Below are 20440 nucleotides of genomic sequence, written 5' to 3'. Positions count from 1 at the left end.
TCCTAACAGATAATAGGAGAGCTTTACTTTCTCAACATCGTCTATGAGAAAAAGTATAGTGCCAAGCTTGTCCTTAAATTTTCAATAAAAACAGCTTTTTCATAAATATATCAACTATTCACCAATGATTACTCTGATAGAGTTCCTTTCTATTAGTGAGAATTTACTCCTTCTAATGTATAATTGAAAATAAAATCTTATTTTATTTTTTTAAAAAATAACACAAACATATCACAGCAATTTTTATTTGATTAAAAAATAGACATACTCATGCAAAATATCTGGACAGTCTATTTATTTACAAGATGTGGAATATTTACAAAAATTATTATTATAAATGTAACAGAAAATACATCTCTCTAACTATATATTTCATACATAGGCAAGTAAAAGTAAATATAAATATATATTCTTTTCTTAATATCATTCCATTTTAACAAAAGAAAATGTGTATGAATACATCCACAAGCAATTACACATGTATGTTTATGCAATATGCAAAAATATATTCAAAGTCAATGTCCATATATTAAAAGAATCAAATGACAGGGTGTAACATATTTTCACCCTAATAATAACAATAAATAGTGTACTTTATAGGTGAACAAACATTTCTTCTAGCTATGACACATTTCAACAGTTTTAAAATAAACAATACCAGTCCATTCCCACCATATAACCCTTATATTTTTATAATTGCTCAATGAACATGATAAACGTTCAATTAAAATCAAACTGCTATATCTTATCAAATGATTTATTTGGTCTAATGCATAAACCAAAAATATTACTTATTTTTTTCATATCAAAATTTTACAGAATAAGCTAGTATGTATTTTAAATATTTCATGGTAAAGTTAATTACTCTGTAGTAGCAAACAATAAAAGAGCCTCTGTAGGTTGAACTATGCAGTTTTAGTTAGTTACCCTTCTCTTAAGATATTGAGTAATCAAAAGTTTACTGTACTAAGTATGTAAGTATTAGTATGCCAAGAGAGATAATAATGAAAAATTAATAGGAGTTTTAGAAATCATATTAAAAAGCGATCACACTTTTCACTCAATCAATTCAATAGCTAACAATTCAGTTCAATAACGGAACAATTCAATACCCTCTTTTGCTTAAACTATGCAGTTTTAGTTACTTATTATTTTCTTAAGCTTTATTAATTCATTCAGAATTTGAAGAATACTCTATTTAATTTCAGGAAGACCAACAAACCAAATAATTTAACATTATTTTCTCCAAATAGAAATATTTAGATAGACAAATAGTTTTTCATAGCTTTCTTTTTGGCATTTTCGCATAGATAATTGTTCCTGTTACAAAACTTTCAGCCTCTTTTTTAAGATAATTTTCACTTTCAGTAACAAATTCAGGAAAACCTAAAAAAAAAAAAATAAAAATAAATAAAATTCTTAAATTTGCGTTTCACTATACAGAAGTTTAACAAAAAGCAAAAGTATCACTACTAATTTATACATCATAAAATTGTAACAGGACTTATATTGCTTTTGAAAAGTAGTTTTTGGAAAATAAAACTACTGGAATATATCAATGCCAAAAGTAAAAAATAAAGATAGATAGAAATAAATCTGTTACTGTAAATTATAATTTAAATAACCTCCACCTCTTTACAAACAAATAAAAAGAAACAATCACAGTTTATTGAAAAATCGTAATTATTTATATTCTTTCAATGTCTTGAGAGCCACTATAAAAATAGTAACCTCTACTATATATATAGTTCTAAATAAATAAAAAGAAAAAGCATCTTTTATGAGGAAACTATAGAGCACTTACCAATATTTTTATGGAGGAAGCACAAGATCATATGGTTGTTGATGTTTGTTCCAACGACAGGATCCAACTTGGGCATGAACCAATTGAGCCAATAACCTAGTATGTGGGGTGTATCAGTTTGAGATTCATGAGTGGTGTGTCTGAAATAAAATAAACAATAGTATTATTTCACTTAAATTCAAGAAAAAATTCATACATATAATATGTATACATATTATGTATGTAAATAATATTAAACATCAACATTGAATTGATTTTTGATGGGTATTAAGAGTAGCATATGGTCTATCTTTTGAAGACAATGTTAATTTCCTGACCTAACCCAATTTTCCTCCAGAGCATCTAATTCTGGAATTTCCAATGGGGATTTTCTTTTTTATGGGTTCTGATAGCAAATTAAATTTTAAGACAGTCCTGAAGGCTTAAATCGCCAAAATTTGCAAACAATTTTTTTATGGGTCGGACAATATAAGCAAAAGGTACCACAAAAAAAAAAAAAATAAAACAAAGTGGTTTCACAATTAAATTTTATGCATGCATCTGTCATAAAATTTAATTTGAGTTTTTTTGACAAGCCAAGGAGAACCAAAAGCCAATGGATGATGACACCTTAATAAATAAATTAGCAATTATGATCAGGAATTCTTATGAGTTATTGAATTCTGATACAATTTTATTCTTTAGGTTTTTTAGAATTTTCTGTAGCCTGTAAAGACAAATTGTAAAAAAAAAAAAAAACTAAAAAAATGTTAGATGTTTTTAGCAATTTACACCTTTAGAATACATCAGAAAGGTGAAAAATAATTGGCTAATATGAACTAGTCATTTGCAATTGGAATTCATAAAAACAATTACCCCATCCCATTGGATATTCCATAGTTTGGTAGTCTGGAGAAGAGTTGGATAAGGTTAGAATGTCAGCAATAACTCCAAGAAGATAGACCACACCCACTTCAAATTTTCAAGAAAAAAATTATATTAAAACATAAAAAATTGCATAGAAAATCATCTAATTATATGAAAATTATAAAAAAGATTATATGAAAGCCACAGCGTGATATATTGCTACCAACTGAAATGTTATCATTTATGCATACAATTTATATTACCATGAGTTATACATTAACACTAATGATACTAAAAATTATAGAAATGGAAAATGGTAAATAAATTAATAAAAAGAAGTGTTAACGCCATAATATAATTACCTTGTAAATAATTGTAAATAGTATTTGTGTTTTATTAGTGTTTAATTTAGTTACATATATTTTTATTTGTATTGTTTTATTTAGATTTAGTTATTAGAAAAGAAAAAATATGTAATTATATTTGTTTGTAATAATGAGTAATAGAGACAGTTGCTCGGGGCTGATGATTGTTGCTAAGGCGTCACCCTCGCAACGGACCAACCATCTTAGTTTTTTTAGCAGTTCCGACTAATTAGTGGCTCTGGTAGCGTCATTAGCAGCCCTGTCTGCGTTTGGTTGATATTATTTTATTTGAATTTGTTGAGTGTACTCGTCGTCATAACAGTTCGGAACCAGATCACTTCTGTGTTTCAATTAATTAAGTAATTAGTGGCCTACCCCTGAACCCAAGGAACGTGTGTAACCAGCCCTGTCTGCGTTCATTTTGTCGGCTCACCTAATACAATACGACTGTAGGATATATGGACCATTGATGGGCCAGACCTACACATCTCGGCATCACTCTTCCTCTGACCTATTGGAGTGGAGCAACCTTTTGTGCAGTATTTATTTTATATATTTATTTCTTTTTTTTGTGTAAAGTAGTTTTATTGTCATTTTCATAATTTATCGAACTATTTTATTTTTATCTGAAAGGCCTTTTTATTTTTACTTGTATAGTTTGTTTATGTTAGTTTTAATTTTTAAAATGTTTAAATTGGCCAAATAAATGTTTAATCCAAGCCAGTTTGTTTTTTGTTCATTTTAAAGCCTTCCAACAAAAAGACATAGTTGATTTGAGGTGGCTTTAACAAGAAGGATTGCTTGTATTTCTCAATTCATAAATTGCATTATAAAAAAGCATTTAAAATAAACAAACAATGATCCCCAGCATAGAGCATTGAAGAATAAAATATTGACAACTTAAACAAAATAGTTTAAGAAAAATTAAAAAATTTGGTAAGAAAAAATTAATAAATTGCTCTAAAATTAAATTAAAAACATAACATCTTATTTTCTTTTGTCAAACAATATTTCAGACAACAATTAATCAGTTCTTATATAAAGAAGTGGACTTAAAAACACTACTCTTATCCTTGGGATGAACTCCTTTCCCATTTGTAAACCAGTATATATGCAGAAAACCAGTAACTAGAAGTAAAGAACTACAAGTAATGATTACAGGAAATTACTGTAAATATTCTATAAATAGTTTAAAACATATTATGTTCATAAAAAACTTTGTTAGCACAAAGCCAACTTTTTAGTGTGTGTATGGAACAGATATTTATAACCCAAAATTAATGTATATGAAATTCAGGCACAGCCAGCCAGTTATGATGTAATTGGCACAAAATAGAACCTCATAAAACTTTGAAGTCTCTATAGACTTTTCGACATCAAAATTTCTTGAGTATGTTGTAATTTAACTTATGAGTAACTATTTGAAATTAGCAGTATGGTACACATAAATTTAAGAATTTATGAGCCTATCAACTTCAAATAAACTTGAAATGAATTTAAATAAAATGAGAAATTTTATGAATACATCTAATTAAAAAACTATAGTTGGATAACTGGATTCATTAAGTAGTTCATCAAAGTAGTAAATATAGTTTATACAATAAAACATCTAAATTCAAGAACAAATCATAAAAGAAATATTTGACAAAAATTAATTTCTAAAAAATATCATCAATAACAACACCAATGATTGAAAACATGATTAAAATGAAAAAAAGAAAATTACTTACTTAATGGTATATATATCTCTTGATACACCAGCAGGATTGCTGTTCAGATATTTTTCAATCACTTTGATATTACTTTCAATGTGAAATGTTTGGGTGTTTATAAATATTAAAGGTTGTTTGATAACAAGGTCTTCCTCTTTTAGAGGGAACATCCAACCATCAAGGATTATTCCATACCTGTAATCAAGAGTACTTTAGGTAAATAATAGCAAAATCAAGTACAAATTGTGTTAAATGCATTTTAATGATGATGTTATTTCTCTAATGTATTTACACCTCTACTTGCTTTATGGAAGGATCTTAATATCTATAAAATCTTAAATCCAAACATACTTATTACTTTTATATCTTTATAAGCAATGAAATGTATTCATATAGGTGCAAACTTAAAGTTTTCTATTTTTATGTAAACATAATGGAGTTTTATTAATAGGTGGGTCATTCTCAAATAATCTTTCACTTTGCTGTCGTGAAGCTTCTAGAAACTCTCAAATCAGACTACATTATGAGTTATTAAATGTTTTAAACAACTAAAAATAAAAATTACTAGTGAAAAATTCGAATGAATAACTGTCGGAAGTGGATTAGAAAAATGTTTACTAAATATTCCAAATCATAAAAGTCAAAACAAGACAATAAGAGTAGAGGCTTAGCTTCAATATTACTTAAAGAAAATAAGTGATAAAGTTCGATTATTTCTTAGAAGCAGTTTTTTGGATATAATAGAAAAATTGCCAAAATCTTTCCAAAATGTTGGACACAGATAGTTGGAATTGAGGGAGACGGCCGGAAACTCCCTTTGATCATTCATTGCTAGGAGAGTGGGTATGAATTTCAAGAGAGCTTGACTCCTTTTTAATGATTCTCCCTTTCTGGTTGGACATCATAAAAAATGGTAAGAGTATTTTTATCATAGGTCACATGAGTGACTTTAATTTTACAAGTTAAAAAATAATAAAATTCCCTTTTTGGAATCAGTTTCAGATTTGGATTTGCTGGTTATTAAACAAATTGTTTTCTGATTTTTATAGACACATTTTAGGGTCTGATGAGTTTAAGTCGCAAAGACATAATATAATCAATTTATTTTATTTCTACCAATGATATTATCTACAAATAAAAATAGCTAGTTGAAATAAATATAAATAAAGAAAAAAAAGTAATATGGCTTGCAGGACCAAAAATTTGTTTGGTAAACAAGAATTCAAAATTTCCAAATAAAACAGCTTCTTCAAAAACAAATTTTGGTGAAGAAACTCATAATTCCTTAATATTATTTGTTTAATTATTGCAAATAATCAATCTAAAGAAAGTACAGTCAAAATATAATAGTAATTACTCAGATATCAGGGATTCATTGCACAAAGCAACTAGTTCTACTGGTTAGCGACACAAAACAAATTTAGAAAACTAAAAAAAAAAATAGTGCACAAGCATTAGCGTGAAACAAAAGATTTTTTTTTTGAGGAGAGAGAGAGAAAGAGAGAGAGAGAGAGAGAGAGAGAGAGAGAGAGAGAGAGAGAGGAGAGAGAGAGCGGGAGGAGAAACATCTTGATTAACTTATAACACCCAATTAAAACTAACTTACTTTATTCTATCATCCAAAGACATCGCTAACATGGAAGTTGCACCTCCAAAGGAGTGACCCATCATAGAAAGGGATGACAATTCTAGACGATCCTAGAATAATAAAGTTCAAATAACTGAAAGATACAAATTTGTAGAACAATAATAAACAAATAACACAAATGATGAAAAATTTGGTCAATATTTCATAGTTTAAACAAGCTGATATTAAAATACTTTAGAAAAACTAGAATAAATAATTTTAATAAAAATAAGATAAATTTAATTCAAAATAGACTTTTTGAATAAATACTTTTTTAAACAGACCTTCTGAATAATGACTTTAGAAAAATTGTCAAGTATATTTTAATCAATTGGTTAAGGAAAAAACAATTACTCCTAGGGTAAAGATATTCAGAAGGGGTAATAGTTTATCTGGGATAAATTGGGGGGAGGAGGGAGGAGGGCATATTCCATACTTGCTCAGTTTATTTTTGCGATACTGAACAGATTTTCACTTCCTTATCACCAGAGAAACAGTAAGAAGAAACTGCTTTCTTCTTATTTATTTTCATTTTGACCTCAGAGAAAGGCATAGGATCAGATAAAATATCACTGGGACCTTCAGCCGCTGCTTCTTTTATTTCCCTCAGTTGTTCTACAACTACAAGTCGCCAGTTAGATGTTGAGAACCCTTCCATGAGTTTTGGCACAGACTGCTCAATAATAATCTGGGTAATCATTGAATGGACACTCGGAGAAGCAAGCGTCTCTTTTACAGCCTGTTGGACAAAGGCAGAAACATTTTCAAATTTTTCTGACATTCCTTTGTTTTCTGATACATGGTTTTGATTACATCAAGTAGATACTGAATTTTACAGGTCCTCTATCACTTTTGAAATATTAGCTTAAAATGGGAAGAGAAAACTTTATGATAGTTAAATCAAGCAATATTTAAAAAGTGCCTGAAATTGGAAAATGGCGTGAAGACGGTGGAATGCCTGAGGATGGAAGAGGCGCAGAACACTGAACCTTAAAGTGGAAAATGTATATTTATTGTAACACTTATAAATTGTTTTATAAGCAGTAGTTCAATGCTACGGATGCATGTGTAACATTGAACTACTGTTGCACACTTGTATTGCTTACTAAGCAGGGAAAGGTGGAAATAAATAATAATAAAAGTAAAAAGAAACAGATTTCTGATAATGTTATACTCCAGATAAATTTTTGCACACCAGGGCCCTGTTTCATAATAAAGTACAAATTAGTACTATTACTCTTGTAGATTTGACTTAATACAATTACATTGACTTGTACAGTAGTAACTTGTACTTTAGTACTTTTACTCCTGTAATATCACCAATAGTCATCCTCATTATGGAAAAACAAGTATTAGTGTTATTACCAAGTTGTTTCTATACTTACATTTATGAATCAATACTATTAGCTTTCATTATGAAAGAGGGCCCAGACTGCCATTGAATAAGGCAAACCTCAAATAGGAAATGAGCAAATGGTTCATCAACATTTCCATAGAACTCAAAACTGTGAAAGATGGTGGTGTTAATGACAGAATATTTGAAAGGGGAACTGAAATTCAGAAAAAAATTAGAAGCTCTGCGAAAGAATCAATATTTTAATATAACAGGCAAAATCACAACAATTGACCGAAAGACGAAGTAATCTGAATCCAATGGATGACAAGATGGGAGATGGGATGCCACATATTATCAAAACCAATACTACATATTTCAAATAGCTCATAATACAAATAAATCTGTCTAATTCTAGCATATGAAGTTTTTTGTAACATAAACCTAAGGGGCAGGGACTACTAGAAAAGCCTGAATCTTGACCTTAAGCTATTAATACGGGAAAGACAGAGCATTTGGAATTTATTTTTTATTCATGGGAAACCCACATTTTACCTGCTTTTCTGTCACCTCCAAGTTAATTATATAGAATTTATAACTTTTAAATTATTTTAATTTAAGGCACTCTATTTTAAGCCATTGAGACCATTTATTGTTGTTATATTACTTATTAAAAATGAGTCATACCTTGAAAGAACTCAAATCCACAGATGACTTCAATATATTAGAAGCTTCACCTGAGTTAATTTTGTGAAGAAAATCAATCAGCTTGATGATTTCATTTGCTCTCCCACGCAGCTAGGAAAAAAGAAACATTCATTTATTAATTAAGGAGTACTTACATAGAATTGGAAATTCATGTGAAAAAACAAAAAGGACCAATCACTAAAAAAAACAAAAACTGACTTGACGGAAATCATCTTTAGTTTTATGGCTGTTTGATGCCAGGAAAAACAATAAAAAACATAAAACTTATTTAATCATATTCCAAAACAGTAGATAAGTAGATTACATCAAGCAATACAGATAGCTATAACCAATTTTTATTTCAGTATAATACAAAATAGCCTATAAAATGTAGTTTAGGCTGATTTCATGCAGATATTTTCAAGGAACAGGGTCAAAACGATAATAAATTTATTTGAACAGCAATAAAGTTTCACAATTTAATGCTTTTTTATTATTATTTTAGCTTCCATGAATATGATTTAAAATTGTTTTCGGTTACACCGTAACTGTGAGTCAACCCTATAGGTTATGGAATCCTCTTGGGGTCCACCCAGCCTCATAAATTGGGTAAAATCTGGCGGTCGAGCGTGATTCTGACCAAATCACCTCCTTCCACAACTGTTGATCATGTAACAGTACTTCCTTACAAAGTACTGAACCCCTGACCCTTCATGGTTTGTAGTGGTATGAATTTTAATTTTAATAACATACAAACATATATAAATTTATTTTTAATTATATTTATAGTCAACCTCATAAAAAAAAAAAGTTTTGGTTTTTAATAATGAAATGCTATTTCTAGCTTCTAAAACTCAAAAGGTAAAGTACACCCAATTCTCTCTTACCCTAGACCCAAGAGAAGAATAAGAGACTTGAGGAGCGAGACACATATATTGTAGAAGACAGGCAAACTCAAAAACGTTACAACAGTGCTTAAAAGGACAATTTAAGGGAAAGTATCTCTATCTGGTATATAATATAATAAGGGAATGAAAGAATCATGGGGAATGAAGACTGTGAAACCCCTACACTCTTTGTGGAACAAATTATGAATAAAAAATAATTATTATTAATAAATGACCATCTTGAAAATTTTAATAAACCATAAATTACCTGAGTATTTCTAACTTTATAATGATCTGGACCGAACTTCATTTTTTCATGAGGAATCCAAGTTTTCTCATCCTTCTCAAGTTTTTCTGGTGATTCGTAGTAATAAGTAGCACAAGCTGAAGAGTCTCTGAAAACGTATATACATAATTGAAAAATAAATATAGTGAAAGAATTAAAAACACGCTTTATAAAATTTAAAAAATGAGATTTAACAAACTTATGCTCAATTGATGCAACAATAAAACCTCTAGAGGCCAATTCAATCGCGATAGTTGAAGAAAGAAAACGTGTTGCACCAAAGCCATGAGAGAATATGATGACTGGTATTTTGCTAATAGATTGCATTGGTTCCGCCTCCCACATTGCTGGTACATGTGGTTCCCCTAAACAAACATCTGATTTACATTACTTTATAAAAATAGTCATTAAATAAAAATTTAATATACTTCAAGATGGAAGTGGTCCATGTTGCAGTCAGAAAAAAACATTTAAAAAAAAAATAGTTAACATTATTTTTGATTATTTTTCTGGCCGTCACCCAGACTAACTCCTTGATTAATCATATGGTCAACCATCAATATATAATTTGATAAAATTGTTATTCTCAGCATCTAATTCATAGGTAGTCCTTCATCAACAACATAGTTCACAAATAAATTATTTATGAGAAATTTCATTAGCTATTTTTTCATAAATAAGTAATATAAAAGATTTAGATGGTACCAGAACAATTAAATTTTACTTAACCAACCTCCATAAAGCCATAAAACAGCTTTTAGAACAGTTCCCCAATTACTAACGAGATCAGCCATACTTTGTAAATAATATTCATTGGGTGACCATTTTATCCATTTTGTAGCATCATTCTGTAAATAAAAATTATCTGATGTTTTCATTAATATTTTAGAAACTATGCCATTAATTACCAAGAAATAACATCATCGGCATTGTTACTTTATAAAAGTATTTGAGAGAACAAATGAAAATTCAAGTTAACATTCAATATTATGAAAATTTTCAATTTCTTTCTATTAGAATTACCTCAATGTTAGGTGTAGATGATGGGTAATACAACCTTATAAATGTAGAATCTATGGTGAAGTCACTCATAATATCCATGAATGCTGGAGCATATTGACCTAAAAAAGCGATGTAGAAAATCATTTTGACCAATATAAATAGAGAAAAATTAAAAAAATAAACTACAACAAGGAAATCTATATTTGAATTAAATTAAAGCCGTTGATGTGCATAAGATTGAGCTAATTGGAATTAAGACATTAGGTACATAAATTGTCCAAGAATTATATGTACTTCACAAGCAGTGGAAAAACAGCTGAAAAATTTCTGTTAAATATCATTTTACCAATAACTTTGCAGTCTAATTTATTGTCATTATATAAAGCTTATAAGAAAGTATTTTACAGGGAAATAAATAAATGTAAAAAGGAAATTATATTAATTTAAGAATATGAAAATCATATTTATAAAATATAATAACCAATGGCACTTTTTTTTTTTTCTCATACCCTTCTTTGTATAAGTAAACCAATTTAAAGCATTAATTTTTTTCATAAATACAAATGGTCTAGACCTTATTAATTATAAGTTTCATGATTAAATATTACAGATCGGAATAAAAAAAAAACCTTTATTAGAAAAAAAAGACTGTCATATTCATTAAGTGATCATGATAATTTTTTCCTTCAAGAAAATAAAGTAGATATGATTATATTTATTAAAATATTGATCGATTTAGGTAGAAAAATATTCATATATAATTTAATGAACAATGTTAATTTTAATTTGTAATGCAATCAGGTTACAGGTTAGCATGAATCCTTATTAATAATTACAATGTCCGAACAGGAATACATAATACTTCTCTCCTTATGTTTTAATACAATAAATTGTTTCCTAACAGTTTTTATAATTCTATGGAATGACTACAACTAAAAATTATCGGATTGGAACATGAAAAAAAAATTCTGATTAGTAATATTTTAAGATACAAATTTCAATTTTAAATAAAACTATTATAACATTATAATTACCCAATGACAGAGGTAAATGCTTAAGTAAACCACGACTCCACCACATATCTCCAACGAATTCTAGACCTCAACTGAGCACATATAGAGGAACAACACTTCTCTCCTCTAGTTTCCACAAGAGCAGTCATGACAAGTGGGTCAGAAGGTCGTTGTAGCAGTCGGGGAACCTCCAACCATGATAAGATCTGAACCACTTTCAACTCAGGATTGTTTACAGTGTCTACTGTCGGTCAAAGCCCTATTCCTTTACTTAAGTTCAGTCAAGAAACTTGATTTCTAAATTTAAATACGTTTTATCTTGAAGTGCAATGTTTAAGTTCGGCTGTTCAACGGTGCTTGATGTACCACTTTTAATAATATGTAATTGTATTTCGGGTTGTATACAATTGTATATTTTTTACTCATTACGAGGGATTAAAAGAGAGTAATATTGAATCAAGAAAGTTAATATTCCATTTGGAAAAGGATTTCTTTTTAATATCAAGGCATTGGAATTGTAACTTCCTTTGATTCAAAAGGAAATAGAACTTATTTTACAGGATGTTCAATATAATTCGGTCCAAATTGTTTTTATGGCCAGTATTCTGGTGAAATTCCAGCCTATTGAATGTCTGAAAAATAATAATGATGTTGAAGAAACAAGATCCTAGGATGGCAAAAATCCTTCAATTTTGGAAATAAAAGAAATTTGTTTTGCGGAATATTCCATAACTTTTTTATGACTACAAGCGAGAGTAATAAAAAATCAAGTGTCACATTTTCCAACAGTGGTCATATGGAAAAAGGAATATAAATAGTCAATATTTGTGGCGTTGGGTAGTGAAATACGATAACTGAAATTTTTGGAGTCACTGGCTTTTTTAATGTTGATTTCATAAACTGTAAAAAGAATTATTAGGGACTTTGTTTTCTTAACAGAATAATGTTGATAATAAGCTACGGTAAGTGACTATAGGTTGAAGATAAAACATTGTAATTAGCAAACATTTTAACATTTGAAAAATTTTCTGTTACCCTGTTTTACGACTGGTCGCCTCATTTGTGTGCTTAAGGAGTGTTAAAAATCCGGGTGTCATCTTTTAACGAAACTTTTAAAACTCATTAATTTTATAATCACTACTCATAATGTGATACATTAAAATGCCTTAATGTTCCTTTTCTCAAAATAATTATACCTATTATTCTTTTATTAATAGAAGGAAAGCAAATACTGATTTTAGTATGTTTTTGACTCTATATATACCTACTTTTAAACAAAAAATAATAATTGGAAGTTGATTTTTAATTGCTGTGCCATAATGTTTCCGTAATACAAAATTTTAAATTATTTATGTTTCTTATGTTATTAACTGTTTTAAAAGTTTATATTTACATTCAATTTATGTTTCTTAAATTATTGACTTATATTATGTACATTTTAAATTATTTTCATATGTGTTTAAATTACGTCTTTGAACGATTAAATCATTTACAAGCTTTGAAGTTCTTAAAGTCATGTCTTTAATTAGATTAGTTTTCATTTATGTGTGTCTTAAATTTTGGGTGATATCTTTATTATTACTAGAACTTTATAAATTATTTGTCGTATTCGATGTGTACTTTGTTACTATATTAGGAATTTTGTCCCGTTATTATAATACAAACTCTGCAAACCACAGGTTTATCGCGGTGTGTCAACCGCATGCGTTGTCTCCAGATTACAAAATAATAGTGGTTGTTAAAACTACATAAGCAGATCATCCGTTTGGTCGCATGAAGCATTTAGGCCCATTTATATTAGACACCCTGTATGATATAAATAACTGTACTTATTGGGAAGTAAGAAAGAGTTAAGATGGGAATCTTACCTTTCTTTTTACTTATTTTTCAATCAGCAGAGAAATATTAGCCAGAAATATTTCTAAGGCAGTTAACTCTTTCTTTCCTTTGGCGCATTTTAAGACACTACACATCGAAAAGATTTGAATTTACCATGAAGCAGAGTCCGTGAGGATATGTGCAAGCCTTTACAATAGGCTCTCCCACATGATCAACGAACTCAATCTCAATCTCACCCTGTTAGCATTATCTTATCTTATTTGTGAATTGTATACAATATTTGTAACTTTAGTTTTAACTTAATCTGCAAATGGAAGACAGAATTTTTTTTTTATCCTCAGTGTAAGGCACGTATAACGTATCATTTATAAATCCAAGTAACGTACAAACATTGTTAATAACCCCTAGTAAGAGGCTGCATCATACCTGATGGCCGCCCCCGCTAGGGATTGTACATTTTGTGATAATAACCTGTTTATGCTGTTATCAGTCAAAATAAAAATACGCTATGTATGCCAATTACTTTAGCTAATTAACAATTATGTGATTATCTACGTTATCTAAGTTTTCATATTTTATTCACTGTTTACTCGAGTATTATCTGAGACTGGCTTGTGCGTTTTCGATACTTTTAGATTTTGGAATACATTGATTTTTCAAGGAGAGTAATTTATTATTTTCTGCTTTATGGTTTTAAATTGTATAAAAGTTACTTATTTAAAAATAAATTGAGAAGACTGAAAACATTGATGGTACCTTTTATGTTTATGTTATCATTTATGTTTGGGTTTGTTATTAAGAGTAAATGTTTGGGCAAAGTATAGTTCTACTGCTCTGTTTAGTTCATTTTTTATGATATTTACCTCAGAAGCTCAGTAAAATGTTTTCCTATGTTTAATGGTTGAGATATTATATAATACATTCAGTGATAAATTAGTAACTTTTTTGAATGATTTTTTATGTATTTTGCGCGAATATACAAGATTAAAGTTCTTTTACAAATTGTGAGTCAATGTTACGCCAATAAGCAATACATCCAATAAGGAGCAGTTGTCTAGCGGTCTAATGGAAATTCTGCAGAATTAATAACTAGTTTATTTAGATTTTAATAGCTGAAATGTTTGCTTAGTCCCTGGAATAAGTAAAAAAATAAACTCCACCGGTGGTTTAGATTTGGAAACCTGACGGGTTAACCCAGCTGTAATAAGAAGTGACGGATAGGTTAATAAGATATAAACGGACAAGAAAGCAAGATAAGAAGTAAAAAAAAAAAAAACGATCAGTTTTGTTTATTCAAGAAAAAACCTAACATTTCGTTATTTTTTTCATTTCATGCTCATTTTCTTGGATAATATCAACCACGAATATAGTTTTTATTAAAAAAAGTATCTCTCTTTTTTTTTTTCATCTGGTTTACTATTAGTTTTTCTGTAAAAATGATCACAATTAAATAAGTCTAATATTTATGGAATTATTTTTATTTAAGCTTTTATAATATATTCTACTGAGATCGTACTTAAAGTTGATTAACTTTTCGTTTTGCTGTAAAATTGAGAACGATTAAATTAGTTTATTATTTTAGGAAAAAAACATTTTTTTATTCAAACGTATTTTAAAAAGTTTATTTATGCTTTTATATTATATTATATTAAGATAGTACCTAAGATTAAAAAAAAAATCTTTCACTTTCAGTCAGACTTCCATCATATTTTCTTTTATATCAATTTTTCTTCTGCTGTTAGTGGAACAGGACAATTAAGTCAATTCCACAGTGTTCAGGACAGTGGGGAAGCGACGGGGAGTGAGGGGAAGAAAAAAGGAAATATCTCCTTACCAAAATAACCACATAAAACAATAGTACTATACTCGTGAACAATTGTGATAAATATTTTCAAGGATTTTGATAAGCAAAAGTTTTACTTCAACTGCTAAGTTAAGTTATAAATTTATAACTTTAGTTATGAATAGTCAAATTTAATTACATTTTTTATTAGTTTAAGCCAAATAAGTGTGTTAAACGTTGTTTGTCTTATTATTTCTTAAACTTAATTGAAACTCAAAACTTATTTATATGTTGCAGTACTTGTGTCACTGGATTCATATAGATGGAAACCTAATGAAGGGCAAATTATAATTAAAGTGGTTCAAATTGTATAATTTGTCGTCAGGTTACTAATCACTGAGATGTTCTATCAACCCTTCCTGAAAGTAAGACAACATAATAAATATTTTTTCAAAGCATGCTGATCATATTCACTTACACTTATGCATTGCTGATTTGAAATGATTAGTGCTTCAAAGGAAAAATATATAAACATATTATATATTACAATCTAATATACAAAAATATTATAATCTTAGTCTGCTAAAAAAGAATCCCAAATTTAGTGTTCATCCTCTACTGTCTCTACCAAAAAAATATAACTTATAAAGTTTAATTTTGAATTTAGCTATGAGTGTTGGGATGAGGTTCTAGATAACAAAAGCTATGACAAATCGTTTATTCGTGTATAAAAATGTACAAAAGATTCATTATATCTAAAAAAAAGTATAAAAAATATAAATAATTAATCAATTGCATATAAAATAGTAAATAAAAAGGAATAAATAATTAAAAAATAATACAGGATTTTAACTAGAAGCTTCCATTACGTCAGGATTTTCAGTTGTAGTCGATGTAGTAGAACTAGCTGTTCCAAGGATTTCAACACTCCTGATAGCTGTAGGCCTTTGAGTTATGTTCGGCCTAGCTAACAGCATTCTGATAAGGGCAGAAGAAGGAGGCCGTGTATCTCCGCTATCAGACTGATCCGAATTATCCATACGAGCCTTCAAGCTTGCCAAAGCTTCTTGTGCATTTTCCCGCCCTGTTGAGTATTGAACATTGGGGTTAATATAAGGCACATTAGCTGTTGGATAAGGAGTAGGGAGTGGAAAAGGAACGGGAGGGACAGGAGAAACAGGAGGAAGTCTTGGTGGTGGGTAAAAGGGTGGTCTTGGTCTTGGATTGTATGGATCGGCAGGGTACGGGTATGGTGGGTATGGATCCATCCGGCGCATGTACTGAAGGTACTGCAATAAATAGTTCATGGCTGCCCTGAAAGCTTCATAGTCAGGTGGAGGTGGTAAGTAATCGTCGTAAGGCCTTTGAGCTGGTACTGGAAATCGTCTATCAGGTACTGGATATTGCTCATCGTACACTCTGTACCTTGGTACTGGAGGCAGCGGCGGTGGTGGAGGTGGTGCATACCTCGGCGAAGCGTGCATCGTTGTTTCGGGATATTCCTGATCAATGGGAGAGTAATATCTCGTCCTTGGTGGATCTGGTTTAAGGTTGTTCTGTTCGAGCAATAGATTTCTGTAGACCTCTCTTGGATCTGGCCCAACTGGCTGGTAGTGTATTCTTCTGGGGGTGTAGTCATCCCTTTCACGATCCAATTGCCTCCTGATTACGTTGGGGTTTCTGTTTTCAATGATTGGCCTCTTGGTGACTAGAACCCTTAATGGTGGTCGTGTGGTTGGTTCTTCTGTAGTCGTGGTGATGTAGCCTCTTCGGCCGTTGATGTAATCCCCATAAGAAGGCGTGGTTGATCCTTCATCATCCTCATTTCGCTCTGTCACTGGCCTGTTCAGACCTCTGTAGACAAGAACTGGGCGTCTGGTAACTCCTCCGTCAGTTATACCTGGAATATTACCTGTGGCTTGGAAGCCTGTTCCATTGTTAGCAGTGTACGATACTCTTTTCAGCTGTCCTTGCTCATCTATGTAGCCAAACATACCTTTGACATTTCCGAGAACATCTCTAGTTTCAATTTTAAAACTCCCGTCGGCTGCTTCATATCCGAAAGTGTATGTGCCATCGTCATTTACCCTGTTGATCTGCTTGATGATTGGGACTTCTCTTGGTTCCTCTTGACTTGCCGCGCAGGCGCAAGTCACCATGAGCGTCCACAGCACACCCTAGGGGCAAAATAAGAATTTTATTGAAAAAAAAATATCTAGTATATAAAATAAGAATAGTATGAATTTTTTTTTATCATGACAAACCGTTAATTTGTATACGACCAAGTTGCTATTTACTTATATTCGGGGAGTTTTCTATCAAAAGTTTATCAAGTATCAAATATATTTTCATCACATCATCAAAAGCTCACTTCTGAAAAGGAAGGTTTTAGACAAATCATACACCAAAACTTATCCAGTTTATTTCAAAATTTATATTTCCCCTGTCAAATAGGTGTTACAATCAACATTTTTAATAAACGATTAACTTGTCTACCTTAGATTTCCGAACTAGAACTTTTATATAACTTTCTGGAAGCGGATATACCAACGTTTAATAGAAACCTCCCCTTTTATACTAGCTATATTTTGCAATATACAATTACAGATACAAATAGATGCTGAAAAAATTTAATTATTAATACAAAAAAAATATATATATATATATATATACACTAAAATAATGAAATAATATATTGCAAAGAAAAAAAATTGTTTATCCTACAGCTTGACTTATTGAGATTCTGTGTGAGATAAAGTGAAAGTTTAATGTAATTGAACTTTCTGTATTTTGTTTTTTTATTTATGTTTACACAATCTTAGTTAATTTTTATCACTTTTATCTGGTAGATAATATCCTAACACCATTAGGATAAATAGAGATGCAGCAATTTAGCAGAAAAACTAGAAATTAAAGACCGGAGCTACTCACTATTTCATTATTAGAAAGAGCTATTATTTTTCTATTGGGAATTTTGTCTGACCGAAAAATGGTCAAGACTCCTCCATTATTAAGTTTTTTTTCAAACTCTAGCCTTTTGTTATGACTTTAACTACGGGACCATTAAATGCTATAGGTTTCATATAAACAATTCTGGTTTCAATATTTTTGTTGTAAATTATAAATGACGTAACATTTCATGGATTGTGCTATTATGGTAATTGAAAATAATACAATCGCTATGAAGTTAAATATTTACCTATATTCTATTTATTCATTTCATTTTAATGTTTTCTATCTGTAACTTACAAATCATGTCCTGAAAGTGAAAATGACCTGTAAGTGTGGAAAAGAATCGCAAGGACGAAATGGGACTTGGGAACTTGAGAGGAAACCTTCCCACATTGTTACAACAGTTCATGTGGCAACTACTTCAGCACGTACAATTAATACTGTGAAATTAAAACAAACTCGTTTGGAGTATCTCCTTGTATTAAAAGTATTTCCGTATTAACACATTTTCGTCGCAGAGTATTAGCACTTGTTAAATATGTGTGAAAAACGAGGAAAATGTTTCAGTAAAATACGAACTCACTGTGCTTGATTTAATCTTTGTTCTAATTGGTTTTAGTGAATCTTTATCTTTAATACTTTTTTTTAAAGCTTATTGATGGCATAATTTGAGAACAAATCTGAGGGAAGGAAAGTTAATAAGGGAAAAATAATATTTTTCATATATCATTATTGGAAGTGATCACGCAAAAACAATTTTGAATTTATCAAATTATAATTACACAATAGCTACAACTGATACCACTAATACAAATAGTTTAAAACTCTCAGTATATTAAGTCTGATTAAGAATAAAAATCATCATTTGGCCGATCCACCTGAATCTTCATGAAACCGTCCAGGAACTCGAGCGAACTTCCTGATATAGTGTTTATGTTAAAACTGTCAAATCACCATAATTTCTAATACAACATAGGAAAAAAATAATGTTTATTTCGTAATATTTAATTATTTCTATATTTTATTATTCATTTCATCAGTGCACTTCTTATAAATCTATGAATAATTCCACACTTTTCTCCTATTGTTTTCAAAACTGAATTCATTTTTTGTTGTAAAATTAAAGTAGAAAAATTCGATTTATTTTAAATATTTTGCTAACGTAGAATTTAAAATATTGTGTCAGTACTTTATAAAATGCATCTTTTCATGTTTTGAAGCAAGATGCATTAGTTTGCCAACTTATATAGATTCCTTTCTTCATTTTGTATATATTCATTTATCTTTCTAGGAGGTCAGAAAAAAAAAAAAAAAATGTTTTGAAGGTACTTTTTCTAACAAACCCCTTAAAATACCCATGGGTAGAAGAAGGCAGCACACTTCAACTGACATCATTGTACCTAAATATTCATTATTTCAATGGAGGGTACGAAAAAAAAAAAATGTTTTGAAATCTTCCAATAGAACAAAAATGAACATCTGTACGACGACTAACAATCCATGAATGTCAAGGGTTCGGTAGTTTGTAAGAATGTACTGTAACTTGAACCTTAATGTGCTATTTGGATTTGAGAGAACAGTTTAGGTCAAATGTCAATATTTATTTTTTATGAAGTTATAGATTTGAATTTAAATTGAACTAAATTTTGTTAAAGCTACTATGTATTTTAAGTTATGAAAACAAATTTTATTTTATGGCCTCATAATAACGAGTAACATTTTCGAAGTGAAGCGCGGGTTGTGAAGGAATCGCGCCACCAAATATGTCCCTTACTTGACAATGCTTATGTAAAAACACAAACTTATTTCTTAAAAACGTGATACTGCAACCTTTATGGAAGAATGAGGCCGAATTAGTGACTACGTTACAACCACGAACGTCCTAAAAATTCAATTCTTCTTGATAAAAATTAAACGTAAAATAATGTATACCCAATACTACATTTTAAATTATATACTAAATAATCACTAAAACATTCCGTAATACTGTTGAACTGTCTCACAGTAAATATTCTTAAACGCAAGCACTAAAATCGACCACTAACTCACAACAATTCAAGTAGTTGTTACCTATAATATGGGATTTTTTTGACAAAGTTGATATTAAATTCTGAAAATGGCTATTTTGCTTAAGGAACTATTATTTGTCTTGCAATAATTTAAATATGATATTTTAAATGAATATAAAAAACTGAGGTTTTGCTTACTCTTATTGGTTTTGGAGGAAACGATACCTTTTTTTCTCCTGAGATATTCTAATTAAATTAGCTAATACCTTAACTACCTTTAGCGGAGTGGAAATAT

General features: G+C 29.7%; 2 protein-coding genes across 3 annotated transcripts in view; both read right to left on the bottom strand.

Moving 5' to 3' along the window:
- Positions 1–229: 229 nt before the first annotated feature.
- Positions 230–11731, bottom strand: LOC106684930 (platelet-activating factor acetylhydrolase). 2 transcript variants are annotated; one of them, XM_014427308.3, is made up of 10 exons: positions 11584–11731; positions 10571–10668; positions 10281–10395; positions 9747–9924; positions 9530–9656; positions 8375–8485; positions 6334–6425; positions 4746–4922; positions 1805–1944; positions 230–1386 (listed from the first exon to the last, which is right to left on the bottom strand). In XM_014427308.3, exons 1-10 carry the CDS (start codon positions 11627–11629, stop codon positions 1280–1282), a joined length of 1191 nt encoding a protein of 396 aa, XP_014282794.1. In that variant the 5' UTR covers positions 11630–11731; the 3' UTR covers positions 230–1279. The 2 variants fall into 2 exon arrangements, with proteins under 2 accessions (XP_014282794.1, XP_014282795.1); XM_014427309.3 differs by having other exon boundaries at positions 9747–9912.
- A 4179-nt stretch (positions 11732–15910) lies between these two features.
- The window catches only part of LOC106684925 (uncharacterized), a 6213-nt gene continuing 1683 nt past the window's right edge, over positions 15911–20440 (bottom strand). Inside the window, exon 2 of the mRNA XM_014427298.3 lies at positions 15911–17361. Within this exon, the coding sequence (XP_014282784.1) occupies positions 16033–17361 (1329 nt within the window). The 3' untranslated portion in view covers positions 15911–16032. The remainder of the gene's footprint in view (positions 17362–20440) is intronic.

This window comes from Halyomorpha halys, unplaced genomic scaffold (assembly GCF_000696795.3).
Source record: "Halyomorpha halys isolate HHAL.00 unplaced genomic scaffold, Hhal_1.1 Scaffold629.1, whole genome shotgun sequence".
NCBI classification, from domain to species: domain Eukaryota; kingdom Metazoa; phylum Arthropoda; class Insecta; order Hemiptera; family Pentatomidae; genus Halyomorpha; species Halyomorpha halys.
The sequence above is the reverse complement of the archived record's forward strand: the minus strand, read 5'-3'. Positions and strand labels throughout refer to the sequence as shown.